General features: G+C 34.2%; 3 protein-coding genes across 3 annotated transcripts in view; 2 read left to right on the plus strand and 1 right to left on the minus strand.

Annotated features, from left to right (window-relative positions):
* LOC132760342 (uncharacterized) overlaps window positions 1-23,794 on the minus strand; it is a 57,677-nt gene that overhangs the window by 27,359 nt on the left and 6,524 nt on the right. The window lies entirely within an intron of this gene.
* Window positions 15-10,923, plus strand: LOC132760382 (uncharacterized). Its single transcript, XM_060752369.1, has 9 exons — window positions 15-775; window positions 1,340-1,422; window positions 2,912-3,046; window positions 3,638-3,762; window positions 4,085-4,243; window positions 5,561-5,618; window positions 9,435-9,532; window positions 10,413-10,448; window positions 10,880-10,923. The coding sequence occupies exons 1-8, from the start codon at window positions 25-27 to the stop codon at window positions 10,444-10,446; spliced, it is 1,443 nt and encodes a 480-aa protein (XP_060608352.1). The 5' UTR covers window positions 15-24; the 3' UTR covers window positions 10,447-10,448; window positions 10,880-10,923.
* Window positions 12,408-19,337, plus strand: LOC132760364 (sentrin-specific protease 2-like). Its single transcript, XM_060752349.1, has 6 exons — window positions 12,408-12,548; window positions 12,799-12,987; window positions 13,461-13,537; window positions 14,480-14,543; window positions 15,586-15,681; window positions 16,974-19,337. The coding sequence occupies exons 1-6, from the start codon at window positions 12,408-12,410 to the stop codon at window positions 17,043-17,045; spliced, it is 639 nt and encodes a 212-aa protein (XP_060608332.1). The 3' UTR covers window positions 17,046-19,337.

Here is a 23,794-nt window from a genome sequence, read left to right on the forward strand (position 1 = left end):
GACGTAGACGGTTTAAATGAAGGAATGGGGATACGAAATAGTTCTCCTTTTAAACCTTTGTTTGAAACCCTTAGAGAAGAAGTAAGAGAAAACTTGAAGGATGAAGAAGGTAAACAGGAAAACAATTACTACCAGCCACAGTTTGTAGATATATTAACCAACCAGTACCTACCATTGGTCAGCCTTTGGAGTGGTATTATGCTACAGACAGAAGGCAAAACCAGAGATACGAATGCTCATGTAGAGAGTTGGATGAACACCTTAAAGAATTATATTCTGCTTAAGAAAGGACCGATAAGAATAGGCTTGTTTGCGCAAAAAGAGTTTTCCATAGTCAAGGGACGTTTAAAAGAGTATGTTGCGGATGCCAAACTTCAAAACACTCCTAGAAAAACGAATACCGATAGAAAGAATGAATACAAAAAAAAGGAAGAAGAAAGAAACGGGGACCAAACGATGAGTGAGGAGCTGACAGAAAGTGATGATGATGTTATAAAGCCCAAAATACGAAGAAAACGAAATCATGAACAACGCGAAGAGGCTGAAGAGGAGTGGGGGAAGAAGAGACAGAGAATGAATAAAAGTAAATCATCGAACTATAAGCCATCATTTGAAGTACCAGAACCTGATTTAGAGAGACGGAAGAAGAAAAATATCGGAAAAAGGACACCGAAGAAAGGTAGAATATATAAAGGACTTCAAAATACAGACAATACATGTTGGTTGAATTCATCACTGCAAGCACTAAGAAGCTTCAGTACATTTAAACTGCAGGGTAAGTGTGTTTTATCTAGTTGGTTTTAAGGCACACCAATAATGTTTATGTCGAACTCCTCCGAAACAAGAACAATTATTTTACATTAACACCAATGGTCATAACTAACCTACTTACTAGAGCTGCACATCTACAAGTAATTCGCCTCATACGATTACACATGGTTAAATGGTTGCTGCACACTGTTGATTTAACCCGTACAGTAAACTTTTCTGGCACAGGGGGCTTTAGGAAAAGTGAAAGAAGTTTCTGTTAAAGGCCAAAAAAAGTTAATTTTAAAAATATGTAATTAGATTCTGGTTAAAATATTAGAAATTTTATTATTCTCTATTTCGAAAGATAGTGGGACACATGTACAATGTTTAACAAATGTCATATGTCAGTTGGTCGCTATATTGGTCAGTATACCAGACTTCTATTGGTTTTGACACCAACCAAGTATTGCAAAATCACAGTTACATTTTCCTTAAAAAAAATGCAAACAATTTTACGACAACTATTACGAGACTAATGTAACTATCTATTAATTTTTTTCTTGAAAGTATTCTTGATTATTTTTTTCAGCAAGAGACGAAATCAACGTGGAAACAAGGAGTGCATTGGAATCCTTAAATCAAAGAACTGAACCAGAATTATCAAGTCTAAAGGTAATACGTTATTCACATGTATCTATACATTGGTGCATGCAAATGTGCGTCTTCTCCTATATTACTTGTGATGATTAATTGTGTTCATAATTGATGCTTTAACCTGTTTTGGAACAGTGTAAATGAAAACAAAAGATTATTGTTTTTTTTCGACCAGCCTGTTTGTCTACCTAGTAGTATGTCTTTTACTTTGTTTGCCAAAAATTGTTTTATTAATGAATTAGAGTCACTCTTATTCATACAGTAAAAAGACTAAAACATCTTTGAATGATGCCATCACAAGAACTCATCATAGGAAGCGGCCAACTGTTATTTTGTAGCCTATAAGCTTCTTACCTTTGTAGACAAAATGAACCCCTTGATCTCAAAATCGATTTGTCAGGTTAAATGTAAATAAAATGTTACTTCTTTTGAAATATTGTGTCGAAACATTATCAATTGTGCAAAATTATTTTCAAAAATAAGGTTTACTTTTAATCTTTCTTTATTTTAGAAATGATGTTTAAAGTGTTTCAAAATATTTCCTTGCCACTTGTATAATTTTCTAAGATGAATTATTTAGGTGATATGAAGTTTTATTACCAGCGCCAACATAGATGATATATATCCGAGTGGATGCTTAACATAACTACAATTTTGACTGACCTAATTAAATCTCGGACACCAACTATGAATAAAATTAATAGCTTTAGTTGGCATCATAAGTTCTAATCAATGTAAAAACAATTTTGTAAACTTGTAAGTAAAATATTAAAGAAAAAAAAGTATTTATATTCTTTTTTTTTAGAAAAGAACTATTATTCGGACTTTCTTTTTTTGGTTCATATTTCAAAGGCAAACTGAGAGAAGTTTAATTGAATGTTATCATTTGACTTGAACACAATAAACTTTAACATTCTTTGAATTCCATTAGTATGTTACCTGTATTATAGACTGGAAAATGATAAAAAAGGAGAGTAACGTAAAGAATACGCACCCTGCCATTTCCAAACGCAACGGTACCCAAATAGACACTTAAGCGGTAGAGGCAAATAAACGGGGCGAATGAGGGGCCAATTATAAACACAAAGGGGAGGTTATATTTAATTGTAAGTTTAGAGGATCTTAAAGGAAATTGAATGAAATAAGTTAGGCAGGGAAGGGAAAGAAGGAGAAAATGGGAAGTAATGATTACTGGTAAGGTGTAGATAGTAACGTATATACAGAACACAAATTTAGACTAGTAGTTAAAAGACTATCGGTTATAGGCGCACCCAACCTAAATTCTCATCTCCAAGACTATTCCACTTACACTGATAGGAAACACATTACTTGATAGGACAACTCTTTCGCTTAATGAACGTTGGTTAAGTTTGTTCAATAAGTCGTTTTTTTTAAACTCATTAATGTCAAACATGGGACTATAATCAAGCGCGCTCACACATACAAACGCACATACACGTAACTAGCAATATTAAGATTGGAAATTGCTTCAATTTATATATTTCAGGACCTTTTGGAGTCAAAACTTGGCCTTGTGATTGGAGAATATCATGATGCAGCGGATTATGTTGGCCATGTGTTAACGCATGAGCCTGTGAAGTTGGAAGTTGTCTCAGAGTTTACTTGCCTCACATGTAGAGAAGTAAGTTAACTTCTTCTTTTGCAGATAAAAAGGCACAGAATTTGAAGATAAGATAATATCATTCTGAAATATTTACGTCTTTTTTAATAAAAATAGCTACAAAAACCCTCTACAGGCCAGTCGGTTAAGCTGAAAATATGAATAACATTAAACTTAAGATTCCTGGAAAGTATTTTATCATACAAGGCAATCACCAGTACACGATGTGTCAGCCACATTATATGTGACGTGAATTGTCGTAATGTGTGAATGCTTGCAACAGAAAAAGAAATACAAAAATGTCATTAAAAAACAAGTCCGACCTTACAATCTTGTTCACAATTACATCGACGTTTTGTGTTTCTGCCAGCTTGATGACATAAATAACGATAAAATTACCAGTTTTAGTTTTAGCAAACAGAAAACCCATCTCCAATTAAAAACCCAGAAAGCATTATTATATATAGTTATGTGTTTACTTCAATACTGAGAAATACTTCCGTACTGTATACTGTAATAAAAGAACTTACTTGTACAACTACATGCGCGGCCTTTAATGTATTCAGAATTTATGTAGTGCATCACATCTTTCATCCTTGGTCTTTTTTATAGGTGCATACTACTAGAGATGCTCAGAAATACCTGATTGCTGAGATGCCAGGAAGAGATCGATTTAATGTATTGGATGTGATTGCAACTCATTGTGAGCCTCAGGTTATGGAAGAAGGGAATGAGGTGTAAGTTCAAATTCCTCACATTTGTTAACAAGCTTGAATGTAATAATTATTGAACTGGTTTAAACAAACCAAAAAGAACCAAAAAAAAAGAGTGTCAGTTGACTTAAATTTACAAAATTATTATTTAGGGCGGTTAATTGTGATATGATAACATGTGTTACCAACGGCATAGCATGCAACGTTTTAGTTAATGATAATAATAATAGTCACCACCATTGTAGTGTTTTAATATTTACTTTACATCGTTACAAAATATACTGTCTAAATTAAAATATTCCTTAATAAATGTGTTTGAAGCAGTTATTACATTTTATTTTTCAAGTTGTTGTTCTGTATGTGCCAACTCCACAAGACAAGTAGTTCGACTGAAAATCAACACTGAAGAAAGTGATGTCTTAGTAATTCAGTTAAAAAGATATAAACATACTGACACAAAATCACAGCGGACACAGAAAATTAATCATCAGTTATATCTTAACAGGTATATTTTTTTTTGTTCTGAAGTGAAATGTGGACATGCACAAGATCGTGCTATGATCAGTGAATACGATGTATTTCTTTTTCGGTTTGTCACTGGTATATAGACTACAACATAAGTCAATGGTTATGACACTTTACTACTTTTGACGAGAATTCCCATAATAAAACATGAGTTAAATTCTATTTGACTTTGATAATTTTATCATTGCTATAATGGGAAATCCGTCTTTGAAAACTATAAGTTAAAACGCCATAAACAAATGATTGATAAAAGTTTAATTGACTTGAGAATCTTAACAAATAGATTGCATTTATATATAAAGGAAGTAATCTGGAAAAGCAGAGATCTCTCAGAAGCAATAAAAACAACAAAGATATATTTCAGACACAGGTTAAAAAATTGTCCCTTAATGATAATGTAATAGTCAGCATGTCCCACGCCGCCGCCCCCACACACACACATATAACTCTCCCATTCATAACTATGTTAAGTATAAACATGATACAATATATACATCACCTTGAAACAATCAGTAAATTACAAAGCGTTTAACTTTAAGGTGCAGATGTACTTGGTGACATGTTCCATAATTCATAGGAGTAATAAAAAGGCCGAACGAATGATTCTTATATTTATACATTGCTTATAAAACAGGAAATGGCATGCTTAGATAATTTGCATTATTTAAAGAGTCCCAGCTTTCATAATTAACATATCTTTTAAGTCAGCAACATGTCTGACAATGATTTTAAAAACGAGTAAAAGGCTATTAGACATTATTTTGAGAATTACAATGATATCAGCAATCAGCAAGCTTAAATATGGCTTATCTTTGGCTCTGAAAAGGGTATTTCAAACAGTAAGACCCTACTCTAAACAAGTCGGCAATCTTTTAACATTTGTTCAGACATTTGATAGAACTTAATCGAGACTGAAGTAAGGTTTGAATATATTCTTCTAATATTTTACACATTTTCTATTGTTTGAAACAGATCTTAGCTGTGTAAGGGCTTCTAGGTCTTTATTACCACATACTTCAGATGCTTGATTTTAAAGTTCAAGCAGTTTTTCTGTAATGTGGTATTAAGCATTTATTTAGCAACACATCCTGTTTGATGCATGTTTTTTGATGAGGTTCACTTTTGGAATTCAACCAAGAAAGGTTCATATATCCTTTATTACCTTTAACCTAATACTTGTTTTACTTTGCAACCATTTTTTTTTATAATTTAACTATTTAATAAATAAGGGGAAAGGGGTTTTAAAAACTTGTATTTTTATTGAAATATAAACATATCGTGTTTTGTTATATTGTAGGGTTTTGACTGTAGCAACAAGACATAGCGTAGATTACTTCCGACTTAGAGCAGTACAGGTAATCTTTAACAGTGATTTTGCTGCTTGAATGCGCGCTTTTGAAATTGGCTTATACTAAAAATTTAAACATTAAATATTTGATAGGGATTTTAATATACTTTTTCTCTAATATCTCTATGTATAAATTGTTTTTGTTTTTTTTTCAATTAAAATGAATCCAAATTCACACTGTCATATTTAGTTAGTTTAGACTTTTTTTTAGAAAATGTTGCTGTTGCTGATGCCCTAACTGTCCAAAAACTTTAACGTTGGTCATTGTTGAACTACCTTTAGGAAAAAAAACTTGAACATACTGACCTTGACTTTCTCTTTTAAATGACATTTAAATTGAAAGTCAAATAGTATGCTTGAATTCGAATTGACTGTAACTTTGTTACTGGTAATAATAGATGATAATTGTTTTTAAACTTGGACACAAAAAACCTTCTATCGTCAAGTTGTACAATTTGATCATGACCTTTACTCATCATCTATGGTTTTGACCTATCAAATTTGCTTAATATTTTCCTGGGACTTTCTAAAACTCCTAAATGTTTAAAGAGTGTCTTTGATCTTGAGCACAACATAACTTAAGGGCAATGTTTCATAAAAGATAGAAATTAAATTGATTATTACTTATAAATGTCCTTGACCTTGAAGTAAATTACTGTTATTTCACTGTTTCGCTATCATTGGCTATAACGTTATAATCAATGTTTTTTCTTTACTTTTTTACACTTGTTAAAGACATTTAAAAAGATTAAATTGAGCTGACCTTTAATTGATCTTGGTAGTAAAGGTGAAGTGAGTGAACATTGTTATAATTGTCTTGATCTTTGTCATTCAATTATGGATTTGTTTTATACTTAGGCCAATGAACTAACATGTTGAATTATTTTGATATGATCTTGACCAATAAATAACCGTATTAAAACAAATAACAAATATTGTGTTTAGATTAGATTGTCATTACTTTGTCATCTATTTAGGCATGAGATTAATACTTGGACAAAATAACCCTTATGACAGCACCCGTATGTTGAATAATTCAAGTTCAACTTTGACTTTAAATTGACCTTGATGGTCAATCTCATATTACTGAAATTTGAATAAAATGTCATTGGACGATACGAAAAAGACACTAATGACAAATTTATATAAATAAGAAAAAGCCGAGAGTGGCCGGCATTTGGCGTGACTCTTGTTATATTCTTTACCTGATATATGTCTTCATGATTTCTTTAAGCTTGTTCTTTACTAAACATATTGCTTTTTAATGATTTTCACATTTTTTTAATCTATATTTGTTTAGTGTCACAATGGTAGCTCATTAACATCTGGACATTGTAAGATATTGTTCAATCTGTTGCTTAACCCATCCTTGTTTATTTTCAACAATTTACCCACATCACTCAATAACATTGTCACCCTAAATCATACATATTGACATATTCTTTATTGTGAATTAATTACTTATAACTTTGGTCCATAAAATAATTGATGGTATCACAAAAATATTTGTGGTATCACCGGTTAGAAAATACAATAGGTCAAATAATTATAAATTGACACTTTCTGATACTTTCTATGACAATGTTATTGTTTGCTGTGAAAAGATGACTACTTGTTCATTTATCACCACAAATCAATATACAAATCAATAGTTTCTGTCATCCCATAAATTTAGATTCTTTATAAGGCTTTTCATGAAAATAAAAAATTATAAAAGAAATTTACGTCTTCAGTGTAATTTAAATTCACTTGCTATGAAACTAATGATATGCCAAATAGTTTAGATTAATTGAGGGCGGTTAAGTAATACGATCTTCTTCATTTCATTGTTTCAGAGTTTATACTATAATTGAGCAGGATATAGATAAGTTTATGATGGTCTGCATTATCAAATATTTTATAATATTTAGTTGAACTTTGCCTAATCTGTCATAAATTGTTTGGGTAAAGCTGCTTCTCTTTGACTTAAACCCATGTTGGAAGGGGCTGAAAATGTTATATTTATTAAAGAAAGTTTGCTGGAGACCATAATATTTTCCATAATTTTGGATCATGATCACAAGTTAGGTCTATAAATATTTTATCGTTGGTTCTAACTTTGGGCCGTTTTATGGACGGTTGCAGCACTAGCTTTTTTTCAATTTCAACGGACAATGTCTGTGCTAAAGGTAGACCAGAAAATGGAACAAGATATCTTAAGGCCAGATTTGCTTCATTAGTATTTATCTGTATCTAATTGTTTCAAAAATGCTACTCTTTGTACGGTCATCTGAACCATCTTTGTTCTTTTGTCACTTTTTGCAGGAATTACAGATATAGTGATAAAGTATAATTTTCATATTGAAGTCAAAATACTACTTTGGTTATATTTTGATACCTTTATGACAAATTATTTCACAATAAGCGTGACTTTCTCATTCAAAAAGTATTCAACATTGTTTATATATAGTCATTATCTAAGCAATATGAAATTCATATTTACCTTTTAAGAAATTAAAGAAATATTTGTTTTAATGCATATTGATCAGTTTAATTGTTCTTGCTCATCATGACAAAATGTACTTGTAAGGCAAGGATCATTCTGAAATCTATGTTATCTAGTTTATGACCCTTTGTAACATTTGCTTTGTCAAAATTGTGTATGAAGTAATATGATTTCAAAACTAACTATGAAAAGTATTAAGTACTTGTTCATTATGGCAGGCCGCAAAGTTGTCAGTTAAGAAGCACTGCTCTGATAACTATATGTTGGAGTTTTGCTTATTAAGTTAAATGATTTCATAGCTATCTAGGTTATTATAATGGAACCTGGAATATTTCATTATTATAGTATGATTGGGACAATATTTTTAAAGCCAAATATTCAAGGGGTTATGTGCCCTTGAATATTGATAAAAATGGCTATTAAAAGCCATTGCTATTTAACAGACTAGAGTTCATAACTGTATGCAGTGCATTTGTTAAGGCTTATGTTGAGTGTAACCACAACAATAGATCAAAGATGAAAGAACAAGCCTATTATTGAATAAGTATTACACTAATACCAACAATTGATTTATAAAATCCTGTAATTACAAATTCTTACGATATTTGCTTGTAAACATGAAAGAAATGATAAGTAACTTGTGGCTCAAATATTTGCAAAATATAGATCAACCGGAGGAGAAAATGCACTTTCAGGAGACCTACGACGAAAAGTGCACCTAATTGTATATTAATAAAGCTTAGTTTATTAGCAAACATTAAAACAATGATGTCAATCTGTTTTTGGAAAAAAAACATAAAAGTATGTAGCTTGGTATTCCTTTGACATTAAAGTCATTGAAAAACTGATATAGATTTTTAGTAGGCCTTCTATAATTGTCTTGACATGCATGTGTAGTAGGTGACTGTCTATAATTGATACAGTGTACATGTTTAAAAAACGTATATGCTTTCAAACATTGGTCCTGAAAATTTGAAATATTGGAATAACATGTGTTCATACATTAGCTAAATAAGAACAGTTTTACCTCACTTTAGCTTTACATAGGAGTCCATTATCTATGTTAAACAACACTGAAAATAGTTGACCACAAATTGACCATTACACAATGACACACACTGTTCTAATTTGTTAATAATAAAACTATGCCCTGTGCTTTACTTTTCTTTTTTGAAATAAATACATTTTTGATTTTATTTATCAATTTCATGCATTTAAAATTTTAGCAATGTGAAATAAATCTGGTCAAACGATGATCTGTGAAGATGACCCTTTTTAGCGATTAATCTATATTTATTCCACTTAAGGATAATAATATCTTAATAATTGTGTTTTCAGATGTTTCCCATATTGTTGATGGATGTCAAGTTATTACATTTAATGATACCAAAGTACATTACCACCAATACTCATATTTACAGACTGACTCATTGCAGGTAAGAAATTTTAATTTATCATTCACATTGATTACTCTATTGAATTTTATCAAAACATTATGATATGATAAAATTTAAAATTGATTTATTAGGTTTCATCACTAGTTTAATCATATAAGGTGGCAATGAGGAGACACATGCACTAAATATTGTCATGGGTATCTTGCAGACACTAGAAAAAAACTAGTGTAACGGAATGATAATGTCATTTGAAGTAGATAATATCTTACGAGATATAATTTCATGGTCAATGTAAAAAAAAGGTGTACATGTAGCCTATGTCCCAAGGTTAAAATTATACAATTGAATGCACTTATACTTGTGTGCATTTTTGTAAGTTTAATGAATATAATATTTTGCAAGAGGAATGGATATGTACTATACTTGTCCTTTTTGGCAATAGGGGATGCAAGAAAAAAAGACATCTAACACCTCAATGGTACCATCGATTTTTGGCGTTTCAGCTGACTTACTATTTTCAAGCACTTAAACACCATCAGTATAACTTATTCTTTGTGTGTTACATAAAACCATTGGGAACTGACACCAGATAACGGGTGTCTTCCAATTGGAATATCTCTAAATTTTCGCCATTCTTGTTTTGTAACATTCATATTATGTAGAATTTATTTCATGAACGCTACTTAATCGAATTTAACTGCCTTCAGTACTCCAGTACTGTATGTGTGTATGGGCTGATAAAAACCCTGGACATTAATTTGTCACTTCGTATGGAATTCAATGCTTGCTGATTACTTTCCATCGAAGTGGCTTATCCATCGTTTGTACCACCACATTGGCCTTATAAGGGCATGCTATATATCGCATAATATATATAGATGTATATATATATTTATATATTTTTTCCTATCTTTTTTAGAGAAATGCATACATACTGTACTACGAAAAGATAGAGGTATGTACACATATTTTATATGCATACCCGACAACCGAAACAATTTTTTGAAAAAAAAAGAAAAAGTTTTCATCCAGACAGATTTACTGTATATTTTACCATTTAGTTAGCAATTATTTTAGCTTGTTCAAAAAAAAGTCATTGTATGTTGTAGTGGTCGATTAAAAATTCATGAAATACACCACTATGTTATGACACATCAACCGCACATGTGTGATTTATTGCCGATGATCCTGGTTTTACTATTATTTTATAAAATAAGCACTACCAGCGTACGAAAGCGCATCATAGCATCATAGTTCGCTGTCTTTATCTCTTCACTTGATTGTACAATTTTTTATTTAAATTTGCACGGTTAACCTGGAACTGAATAAAATATTCATGATTTCAGGGAGATCAATTTTTATTTATTGTTTCCTTGTACATTCCAGGTCACAAATGTGTACCAGTCATGCAAATCAAAAGGAAATTTTGGTATATTTTTATGACATTTTAAACTTACAATAATGATGATGATGATAATAATAATATAAAACTAATATTTCAAGAAAATAAATAAGTAAAAATAGATGAATAAATAAAAGTTAATATTGAGGATAAATGCCTATATACCATTTTGCGATTTATTGATTTTCACTTTTTGTACCTTGGCAAAATTTCAATACATTAGGGAATATTTATATGCATTGTGCCACTGTATTGTGCAATGTTATTTAAACAAGGGCAACATTGTCTCAAAATATGCTCGTCATAAAAGCCTTTGACAGATATTTGGGCATTATGGGAGATATGCCCCGGGCAATTTACGGAAAATATCTGGATTTTTTTTAAAATCTCTAGTGACCTTAACCTTGCACATATTAATCTAAATTACATGTGTCACAAATGTAGTCATGATTTTAATCATTTGTGTTACAATCCATAACTAAGTGATCAATAAATGGTTCTCGTGCACAAACTTTGACATCTCTATGTGATTTGAACTTTGGTAGCAGGGACCTGGATTATGTGCGCAATAAGCCTTACAATGGTGAACATTCGTGCCAAGTTACAGTAAATCTTCTGATGAATGTATAATTTCGGTTCCGAAAATGAAATGACCTGTTAGTGTGACCTTAACCTTTAACCTAGAAACCTGGTTAATGCATGTGACACTGCTTCTCATAGTGGTGAACATTTCTATGAAGTTTCATTAGAATCCCAACATGCGTTGGGATAATGACCATTTGTTTTCAATTTGTGATAATGAAATATGTGTTTTCAATTAATGACTAAATTTTTCGAATACTCATTTTCATATTCTTATCTGAATTTTGACCCCTATATGTGACCTTGACCTTGCCCCAGGGACCTAACTTTTGCACGCGACACTATGCCTCACAATGGTGATCAATTGTGCCAAGTATTATTGAAATTCCTCTATACATGTAGAAGTTTTGCTTCAGACAAACGGTTTTCAGTGACCTCTTACTATGTGACCTTAATTTTTGTATGTGCGTGACATGGCCTCTCATAGTGTAAAACATTTCTATGAAGTTTCATTAAAATTCCTTTATACGTGTAGGAGATATGTTCCGGACAAAAAATGGACGCCGCCCGCCCAGTCGCCGCCCGCCAAGACAGAATTATAATACGTCCAATTTTTTTCAAACGGGTGTATGAAATACTTTCTTCGAGGCAGTGAAAATTTTATTCTAGAAATACCAATGCCCAGTTCCGAATTTTTTATCAATAAAATAACAAATTTGTAGCCCTTGATAGACAAATACTCGACCAATAAGCACAGTTGATACAATCTTTGTTGGTATGGTCATTCTGATTGCAAAGTTAACTTGAATTTCCAATGAAAACAAAAATATTTCACTCGAATGTCAGTGTCTGTCTGTAAGTATGCATATGTTTATTATGTAATTCAAAGTAAGATATTGACTTCTAAATTGATGATTTTCAGGGAAAACAATGAATGATGAGCTCAGTTTTCTTGAGGATGTGCCCCCAGAAACATTAATTGCACAGATATCTAGACATAATGTTTTACAAGAAGATATGGAAAGACTGTTGTGTTTAGAAAACATAAGAAAAGCATGGTTAAATGACCAGGTAAATCCAAAAATCTATGTCAAAAAAGTCATGCATTACAATAATGTGGAGTTATAAATTCAAACTTTCTAACTTAGAAATAGATATGTTCATCAAACTTTGTATATTTGACAGTCTGATCAGAAAAACAATGAGTTTTGCTTTTCACCATAGATATTTTGAGTAATGTTCAGTTTTAAATGTTACTAAAATGATTTTATCAAATATGAACTAATTATCTATGTTATCTATGTTTTTTTTCAATTTGTAGATAATTAACGCTTACTTAAAACTGATTGAAAATGCTGCTGAGAAGGTTGGAGTGTTAGATGTGTACTTTTTCACATCTATTCTTGATTGTAAAGAAACTGCTAAACATTATATTAAAGACATGCACAGAGGAAAGGACATTATTCTAATACCTGCATGCAATAAAGGAAGAGATCACTGGACATTGTTGGTAAGTATCTAATCTAAATACATGTATATATTTTAAATTGTAGCAAAACAAACCAGTCTTGTTTAAGTATTTCTAAATAGGCATTTAGAATATTACATGTATAATATTTGATTCATACTTTAACAAAAAATTCCTAACAACAAATTTAAATCAACATGTTGAAAACTCAATTATAAATTTCCTCGTCAGGCAAACTGTCATAATTTTGTTAGCTGATTCAAAAAGAATCTGTATATTGGTATATAAAATGAAGGAGAATAAAAACTCAATTGAATAATTCTTCTTAATTATATAATAATTTCTTGATAATGACCAAGAAGCTAGACAAAAGAGCTATATTGTTTAATAACGTTCTTAAACATAAAAAAACGTATTATAAGCCAAATTGATTATCAATGAGGTTTTTTATATTATTTTAAATCATTATTTTTATAATAAAATGCACTTCATGTAACTCTGATTTTCTTTTGCAGGTTGTGGACCTAAAGAAAGATTCTGTCATTGTTGTGGATTCAATGAGGTCCAAGACTAATCCGGGTGTCATACTCATGTAAGTTAATGCAAAACACAAACGCTAATTTTAGTTATGTTGCAACGTATCAAATTTAATATTTACCATAATTTACATCAGACTGCCATACAATAATAAACAGATATCGATTTGCAAAATTTGGTGTTATATGGTTTATTCCTATATCAATTACTCTTCGGCATGATGCTGGATGAACATATAAATATATTTGCAATCAAGTTTAAACGTTAGGTTGAGAAATTATTTACTAGGTCCAAAGTATGCCCGCTGGCTCAATAGGGGAGATATTAGATTTGTACGAATGACCGGTGGGGATATTTTATCTTTAATAATTCCAAATTTCATCGTTTTATTTTGTGAATTCACGTTTTCAATATACTGAACACAATAATTCACTTTATTAACTTGAAATTCACAATTTTAAATTCACGAATTCACGATTTCTTCTTGACGAATACTAGTATACGAATTCATGTTTTGAAGTATACAATATCAGCTTCAGGAATTCAAGATTTCAATTTAATTCTGTATTTTGAAATCGTGAATTCATGAAATTTAAATTGTCAATTCGTGAATATGAACCCGATAATTGAAGAAGTTGAAATGTCATCAACGGTCTTTTTCAAGTGGCTGCTGGTTTGATCATCAAACGAGACGAAACTCCTTAAAAATTGATGGCTGGGATTATATGGAATAGTAATTTGTCTCTCATCGAGGATTTAGAAATCATGAGGGGTTTGTTGTCCGTCGCGATCAGAGAAATCGGTCATAACATGTCTGTTGTTCTGGAAAGCCGGTTAGGTAGACCGACCATCGAGATATGACCACCTTACGTAAATTGGATTTTAACAGACAAACAAACGATAAGCACAACCATTCATCATTTTAGTGTGTAGCATAACACATTGACCTTTTTCACAATTTTCCGTTTACTGTTATCGAAATCATTATTTGTTTCAGAGAATACATGCGTAAGAATCCACTTTTGGGAAAGAACAAAGTCTGGACAATTAATGTATTAAAGGTATTTATAACTAATTGAGACAATCTTACTTTATAGTGTTGCCTACTTAAGCGCAGCGGCGATATAAAGGGATCACTTCTCTGTCTGTCACTCTATCACAACACTTATCAGGACTATTTCTCAAGAAGAACTGGTACAATTTCTTCTGGATATTACAGGAATGATCAGTAACAAGTCTAGTTCTGCATTTCATCTGCATTGTCCAGTTCAATATTTGTTGTCACGGGTTATGACCCTTTTATGAATTTTATTTTTAAAGTTTGTCCGGACAACTTATCATGTACAAATTATTCAATTTGAGTGAAATCGCAACTAAATTGTTAAGAGATACTTGGCATAATTTGTTATCGGTTCTTTTTTCAATATAATGACTTTGCATGTTTGAATTCCTATTTGTAATTCTTACTTTCTGCACACTTCAGAAAAACTCAAATATCCATACAGTCAGCTTACAGTTTGAACAAACTGTCCGATCACCCATTAATTAGCTATCATAAGGCGATGCATGTAATCATTTATCGCTCTTGTGCTTATACAATTTTGTGATAATATGTTTTGGTAATGTATGCCAATATAACAAAGTCGCCATTTTCTGGAATTCAAATCGTATATTGTATCCGATGCGGTAATAGGATTTAAAAGGAAATATGAAAATAATAAAAAAACAGTTGCAAAACTTTTAACATATAACTTTAAACATTTAAGTTACAAGTTTTTAGTAGATAACATGCTCACCGCATGCATGATAAGTAAACGCATACTAAGTACAGTATACAAGCCACTTCGTCATTTGAGTAATGCACATTGAAGTGATGTGTCTCGAAGGCATTTACCTCAAAGGTCAGGATCACTCTGAACTTGAAAGAAGTTATAAACGTGAACCTATGCCTGTTGTCTCTCGGTATTTTTTGGTTTACTGTATTTTGTTTGTTAATTCGATACACCAGTTTTAGGAAGGTGAAGTGAAAGATATAAATAATATTTTGTCATGTATTCACTCAGATACATGTTATTTAACATTTCTGATTCACTATATAATTAGGGTTTGCCTAAACAGCAGAATGGATGCGATTGTGGGATATTTATGTGCCAGAATGCAGTGAAAATGGCATTTGATCTGCCTCAATTTGTTGTGCAGGTACATTGTATAGTATTATTATTCAATATTCAATTCAATATTTTTTTGCTTTTATTTAACTATTTGTTCACCAAATCTGCTGACTTGTTGCCACTGTCATTTTTTGTAAAATCACAACCATATTGAAATAAAAGAAATTAACTAAACCATCACAACATCAATACAGAGAGAGTGAAATTGTGTGAGCTTACCGGTCTGTCGGTCCTTCCATTCGTCCGTTGATTAGCTCATTTCATTGTTTCAGGACGATAACTATTGATTAAGGCCATTGATTTTAGAATAGTTGGTACTCAGATGTTTCATCATTAAATACAGTGCAAGTTTAAATTTGCCCTAATTCTATTAATGTTTTACTGATTTGTGGTACCTTTTTATGCTCCCGAAGGGTGAACATATAGTTGCCGCTTTATCCGTCCGTCCGTCCGTTTCGCTATTCTTGTCCGGGACGTCACTTTGAAACAACTAGAGGTATCAACATGAAACTTTGTAGGTAGATAGACCTCGTTAAGAAGATGTACAGTACATAAGAGCCGTAACTCTGCCTAGCCTATTTTTTAATTATTGCCCTTTGTTCATTTTTACACTTTGAACTTTACCCGGGACATAACTCTGAAACTATAAGAGATATGAACACAAAATTTTATACATGTAGGTAGAAAGATCTGATTGAATAGAAAGTGCAGTGATAAGAACCATAACTCTGGTTTTCTTGATGTTGGAGTTTTTGCTCTTTGTTCATTTTTTCATACTTTTCTGTGTCCAAAACCTACTCGGGGTGCATCACCCGGTTCAACTGGTTTTTGTCTTTCATTTGTTTTTAAATAAAAACAAAGTTAACAAATTATTATTTTATAGAGACAATAACGTTTAATATTTTAGTTAATCTAATGATTTGTTTTAAGAAACTGTTTCATGACCGGTAAGCAGTCAAATGACTTACATCTGTTCTAGTAAGAATCTTAGAGAATCCGATGTTAAAAAGAAAAATCAGTTCAATGCTTTTTTCATATTTACAGAAATAAAGTAAAAGTAAAGTCACAAACCAAGGCACAGTAATGTTTCTCCAAAGTAATATGGTTTTAGCCTTTTTGAAAATATCTTTGACTTTGGACTTTTTGTAGAAAAAAACTTAACCGAACTGCTTAAATAGAAACAATGTAAATAATATGATTTGACGTTATCCCAATATTTGGTCCGTTTTGTGTGTCGCAAAAGATGCAAAGACGTAAGAAAGCATGATGTTGGTGTATAAGGTAGGGTGTGTGACTTAATAACTTGAATTTTTGTTTTAGGAAGAGATTCATTGGATACGAAGAGCAATGGCAGTCGAGATCTTAACTGGCAGGCTTATGCCAAGAATATAAGAAACGTAGTTTGTGCCAATTACATTCAGATATTACCTGAGTATCAACCTTTGAATGAACGAGATGTGTACGTAATATTTGAAAACAATATCATTGATATACAGTGGTGAGGAAAATTACAGACATCCATGTGTGTAAATTTAAAACACATCATCATGCAAACCAATGATTTGAAGAGTATGGTTTCATTAATTGCAGAGTGGAGCAGTAAAGTTTGTGTAATTCAATTTGCGTGTTCTCTCTTAAGTGGGTACAGTTAGAATGGTTTATAAACTTTGATAATTAATGTTACACAAAAACTGTTCTTGGTAAAATGTAAGATGATTCAATTTCTTACCGTCTTGCCTAAGTGACAAACTAGGATCGCGCAGGCAGTTACGGAATTCGAGCTTATTAGCTTTCACCGCCCGGCCCTAAACGATTTTTGTGATTTATTTTTAGACTTTTATTTCAGCATCCAAATCTCATTAAATGAGCTGGTATTTGCAATTGTTTTGTGTAAATCGTACATGGCTGCTCCTTGTGTGCGGTAATTAATTTCTTTATTTTGAATATATGATAAATATTTTATGTAAGTCTACAAAGAGTATTTTGGTTTGTTATGTACATCTTTCATTACATTATAATCTTATTTTTCAAATAGATAAAGGTTATGTTTTCATAGCATAATCATCGGCGTTTGCATTTATTGCCATTTAATCACTTCACTCAGGTGACCTTTTCTACCTATGTATCCGTCGTTATCAAATTTTCTATCAAACAAATATCCTAAAAAATTCCTTTGAATTTGACTAAACATTACGGGAATGACTTTTAATAGACCCTCAACGAAATATTTAAAATGCATCGTTTAGCGCTTTTTGTAGTACTCTTTTGTATAAAACATTGCGTCGAGAGTTTCTATCAAATTTATATGAATATGAGGCATATAGGTTAGATATTTGGCCTGAATCATCATTGCCTTAATTTACCAAAACTGTGTTTGCCTCGCTGGTCACTTAGTTTCACATATAATTATTTAAAAATGTCCTGGAATTTTAAATGGGGCACTTAGTTTATATAGACTTTTTTAGAAGAAACACTTAGTCAGGGAAGTGTTAATTGTTCAGAGAATTAGTTGCATCATTTCACCTTTTTCCATTAGCGGCCCTCTATAAAGAGAAATTATTACACAAATAGGGCAAAAAAAGGACGCATTCGATGAACTTACGTTCACATTGAAGCCTAGCTATGGGTTTCTGGTAAAATATCTAGAAACATCATGACAATTTTATTAAGTTATAATAGAAGCCGAACAAAATATGTGCTACAATTTTCTTTGTTATTGTGTTCTATGACTGCCAATTACATGCCAGTAATCATTTTCATCTGAAAGGGAATAAAGTTTTATATTCTTAATTCACTTCTCTTTGCATTTTTTTTTCATTTTCATTTATTTTGTTATTTTCTGAAAGAGCGTATAGACTGATCATTGTTTGCTTTCTTACTACTGTATTGCACCTTTACTTTATGCACATTTTATATGTTATATTATATATTTTTTAAGAGATCTTTTACAGGATATCCACTGAGATACTTAAATCATACATTTTAGTTTTAACGTAGATAAATTAGGACACTTTAAGCAGAACAATATGGAATTTGTTGTTTTTTCTGCCTTATTTAAACAAAAAGGGTTAAACTCGTTTCATTTTCGGTCTCTTAGCACAATAAAAATTATTATTGTGGATATTGGAGTGAACGAAACGTATGATCTAAAAGTTTTCACACAAGTTTAAAATACCTTCATCAAAATTTATGGTAGACAAAAATCGAAATATTATTTCCATTCCTGTTTTGTCAAACATGCTCAGTAGATTCCTTTTAAATCTATGTGAAATTAAACAATATAACATTGATATGCTGACGTGTAAATCCTTTAGTATAATTTCAGGTATACTTAGGAAATCCCTTGCATTTTATATGATTGTATTGTTTCAAATATAAATATGTGTTCACCACATTATATATATATACATGTGTGTATGGTATTGCAGTAGGAGCATCCAAACGATGTGTTATATTTTCTTAGAGACCACTGTTGTTGTTGTTGTTGTTGTTGCTGCTGCTGCATAGCTTTAAATTCATTAAAACTTTTTACCGAAAAAATGACAGTTACACATATGTTAAGATTGACCCGGGTTTGAAATGTAGAACACATTTCCTTATGCAAAGCATGATTTGTAAATAAATAAGCACCAGCTTAGCAAATTGATAAAAAAAATTTCAAACAATAAATATCATATAATGATTATCATATATGATATAATTATACAATGTCACTATGCCAAGTTGAATGAGAATGTGCGCTACAGTTTTAAACTTATTTTCTCAGCTATGCAAAGCATTTTCATTGTGTAACGTAATTTTTCAGTACATTCAGTATGAACTATGTAAATAACAATATAAATGCCTCTACAAATCAGCCGACAAACATTTAATTTAACATATAAATAGCTCTTAATTTTTTTAAAAAGCATGCAAGCCTTCAGATTTCAGGTAAATTGTAATTTACATTCATAATCGCAGGACTGTTTAGTTTTGAAAATTTGTTAGTAGACGATAAAAAGCGAAGTTACGCCCCTTTTAATAACATACACCATTACTACTTGTTAAAGAAAGTTAGTTCCGAATTAGTTTCGAATTGGCCCCGGTCAATTTTTTTAATAAAACATATTTTCGCAAAAAAATGGATAATTGTGCTTCTAAATATGTTAATTTGCTAAATCTAAAGTTTCAGAGAGTTTCAGAGAGTTTGGCAAAATACCAGAGTATTCCCGACGGACACACCTATACCCGCGGACACCCGGCCAGACCCGCTAACCATCCCACCATATGCGGTTCTGCGGAATTGAGTCTGGTCCCCAGGGGCCAGGAATTGGCCCAGATATGAGCTGTATAGTATACGATTTTCGGCTCATCGTCGCAAAATACCAGAGTATTCCCGACGGACACACCTATACCCGCGGACACCCGGCCAGACCCGCTAACCATCCCACCATATGCGGTTCTGCGGAATTGAGTCTGGTCCCACAGGGGCCAGCCGGAATTGGCCAGATATGAGCTGTATAGTACGATTTTTCGGCTCAATCGTCGGCAAAATACAGAGTATTCCCGACGGACACACCCTATACCCGCCGGACACCCGGCCAGACCCGCTAACCCATCCCACCATATGCGGTTCTGCGGAATTGAGTCTGGTCCCCACAGGGGCCAGCCGGAATTGGCCAGATATGAGCTGTATAGTACGATTTTCGGCTCATCGTCGGCAAATACCAGAGTATTCCCGACGGACACACCTATACCCGCGGACACCCGGCCAGACCCGCTAACCATCCCACCATATGCGGTTCTGCGGAATTGAGTCTGGTCCCCACAGGGGCCAGCCGGAATTGGCCAGATATGAGCTGTATAGTACGATTTTCGGCTCATCGTCGGCAAAATACCAGAGTATTCCCGACGGACACACCTATACCCGCGGACACCCGGCCAGACCCGCTAACCATCCCACCATATGCGGTTCTGCGGAATTGAGTCTGGTCCCCACAGGGGCCAGCCGGAATTGGCCAGATATGAGCTGTATAGTACGATTTTCGGCTCATCGTCGGCAAAATACCAGAGTATTCCCGACGGACACACCTATACCCGCGGACACCCGGCCAGACCCGCTAACCATCCCACCATATGCGGTTCTGCGGAATTGAGTCTGGTCCCCACGCGGCCGGAATTTGCCAGATATGAGCTGTATAGTACGATTTTCGGCTCAACGTCGCCAAAATACCAGAGTATTCCCGACGGACACACCTATACCCGCGGACACCCGGCCAGACCCCTAACCATCCCACCATATGCGGTTCTGCGGAATTGAGTCTGGTCCCCACAGGGGCCAGCCGGAATTGGCCAGATATGAGCAGTATAGTACGATTTTCGGCTCATCGTCGGCAAAATACCAGAGTATTCCAGACGGACACACCTATACCCGCGGACACCTGGTCAGACCCGCTAACCATTCCACCATATAAGGTTCTGCGTAATTGAGTCTGGTAGTACGATTTTCGGCTCATCGTCGGCAAAATACCAGAGTATTCCCGACGGGCACACGCATACCCGCGGACACCCAGTCAGACCCCGTAACCATCCCACCATATGCGCTTCTGTGTAATTGAGTCTGGTCCCCACAGGGGAAAGCCGGAATTGGCCAGTTATGAGCTGTATAGTACGATTTTCGGCTCATCGTCGGCAAAATACTAGAGTATTCCCGACGGGCACACCCATACCCGCGGACACCCAGTCAGACCCCGTAACCATCCCACCATATGCGGTTCTGTGTAATTGAGTCTGGTCCCCACAGGGGCCAGCCGGAATTGGCCAGATATGAGCTGTATAGTACGATTTTCGGCTCATCGTCGGCAAAATACCAGAGTATTCCCGACGGACACACCTATACCCGCGGACACCCGGCCAGACCCGCTAACCATCCCACCATATGCGGTTCTGCGGAATTGAGTCTGGTCCCCACAGGGGCCAGCCGGAATTGGCCAGATATGAGCTGTATAGTACGATTTTCGGCTCATCGTCGGCAAAATACCAGAGTATTCCCGACGGACACACCTATACCCGCGGACCACCCGGCCAGACCCGCTAACCATCCCACCATATGCGGTTCTGCGGAATTGAGTCTGGTCCCCACAGGGGCCAGCCGGAATTGGCCAGATATGAGCTGTATAGTACGATTTTCGGCTCATCGTCGGCAAAATACCAGAGTATTCCCGACGGACACACCTATACCCGCGGACACCCGGCCAGACCCGCTAACCATCCCACCATATGCGGTTCTGCGGAATTGAGTCTGGTCCCCACAGGGGCCAGCCGGAATTGGCCAGATATGAGCTGTATAGTACGATTTTCGGCTCATCGTCGGCAAAATACCAGAGTATTCCCGACGGACACACCTATACCCGCGGACACCCGGCCAGACCCGCTAACCATCCCACCATATGCGGTTCTGCGGAATTGAGTCTGGTCCCCACAGGGGCCAGCCGGAATTGGCCAGATATGAGCTGTATAGTACGATTTTCGGCTCATCGTCGGCAAAATACCAGAGAGTATTCCCGACGGACACACCTATACCCGCGGACACCCGGCCAGACCCGCTAACCATCCCCACCATATGCGGTTCTGCGGAATTGAGTCTGGTCCCCACAGGGGCCAGCCGGAATTGGCCAGATATGAGCTGTATAGTACGATTTTCGGCTCATCGTCGGCAAAATACCAGAGTATTCCCGACGGACACACCTATACCCGCGGACACCCGGCCAGACCCGCTAACCATCCCACCATATGCGGTTCTGCGGAATTGAGTCTGGTCCCCACAGGGGCCAGCCGGAATTGGCCAGATATGAGCTGTATAGTACGATTTTCGGCTCATCGTCGGCAAAATACCAGAGTATTCCCGACGGACACACCTATATCCCGCGGACACCCGGCCAGACCCGCTAACCATCCCACCATATGCGGTTCTGCGGAATTGAGTCTGGTCCCCACAGGGGCCAGCCGGAATTGGCCAGATATGAGCTGTATAGTACGATTTTCGGCTCATCGTCGGCAAAATACCAGAGTATTCCCGACGGACACACCTATACCCGCGGACACCCGGACACACCATGGACGACGCTCATATTTTAGGAATATATCTGATTTTTTTTCATCTGAAGTACACTTGATATCGGTTATTCTGGCTATCCTGAAGAACCTGATATCGATGTGATAAGGAATTTGAAACTACATCATGAAATAAATGAATGGTCTTTTGCACAGGTTTTACTGTATCATTTCTGGCTAGCCTATTCAGCCAGAACCGGATTCCGGCTAGCCGGAGTAGCCGGAACAACCGGACTAAACGAAAATATGTTCCGGCTGCTCCGGCTGTTCCGGCTGTCTGGCTAACTTCACGCACATCATTTTATCTCGTATTTTCTGTGGAAAATGGTATTTCATACTGCAAAATCAGTCTTTAATTAATCGCACACAACATGTAAATTATAACTTAAATCTTGAAATTTTTTAAGGTCCATTTATTTATACTTTCTTTTCATAATACATATATTTACTTGTGAAGACCTTAAACGTGAATGTCTTTAAGAAAAATGAGATGATATTTTAAAGAAGATAAAACAAAATAGAGTTTTGTTGAGTCATTTATCAGAAAAAAATGAGGTATATGTTGTGGCACAAACTACGGTAAGATAAAAAAGAGGAAATGGCAAGAAAGGCTGCTTTGGTAATATACTTAAGATATATCTTCAGTCAGTACTTAAAATTACTTATAAAATGCTCCACTAACAGTTGAAATCATCGAAAGAATCATTTTGAAATGGCATGCATTTTTGTACGGATTTTCTATGAAGCAATTTTTCTTTAAAACGCAAGATTATTTGGTATTTTCTTTTTTTATTTTACAACTGTACATATAATATTTAGCAAATAAGAGAATATATGATAAAATCTTATTTCGTGAATAAAAAAATGACAAAAATTTGTCTTGACTTACACCTATACCAATTTCAACTAACCATTTAAACAAAGGTCCAAATCTTGAAACTTTCTACTTTTTTTTTAAATCTTAGAGTACATTTTTCTCAAGATTTCTTGAAATATTTCGACTCATCTGGAGGCACACAGATTTAAGGCATTGTCTTGCAATTTAAAGA

This window comes from Ruditapes philippinarum, unplaced genomic scaffold, assembly GCF_026571515.1.
Source record: "Ruditapes philippinarum isolate M1 unplaced genomic scaffold, ASM2657151v2 ctg32_1_1_1_1, whole genome shotgun sequence".
NCBI classification, from domain to species: Eukaryota; Metazoa; Mollusca; class Bivalvia; order Venerida; family Veneridae; genus Ruditapes; species Ruditapes philippinarum.

Coding starts and splice junctions, on each gene's coding strand:
- LOC132760364 (XM_060752349.1), top strand. CDS start 12,408: ATGAATGATGAGCTCAGTTTTCTTGAGGATGTGCCCCCAGAAACATTA. Junction 12,988..13,460: donor GAGATCACTGGACATTGTTG/GTAAGTATCTAA, acceptor TTTCTTTTGCAG/GTTGTGGACCTAAAGAAAGA. Junction 15,682..16,973: donor TGCCTCAATTTGTTGTGCAG/GTACATTGTATA, acceptor TTTTTGTTTTAG/GAAGAGATTCATTGGATACG.
- LOC132760382 (XM_060752369.1), top strand. CDS start 25: ATGGGGATACGAAATAGTTCTCCTTTTAAACCTTTGTTTGAAACCCTT. Junction 5,619..9,434: donor TCCGACTTAGAGCAGTACAG/GTAATCTTTAAC, acceptor TTGTGTTTTCAG/ATGTTTCCCATATTGTTGAT. Junction 9,533..10,412: donor TACAGACTGACTCATTGCAG/GTAAGAAATTTT, acceptor TATCTTTTTTAG/AGAAATGCATACATACTGTA.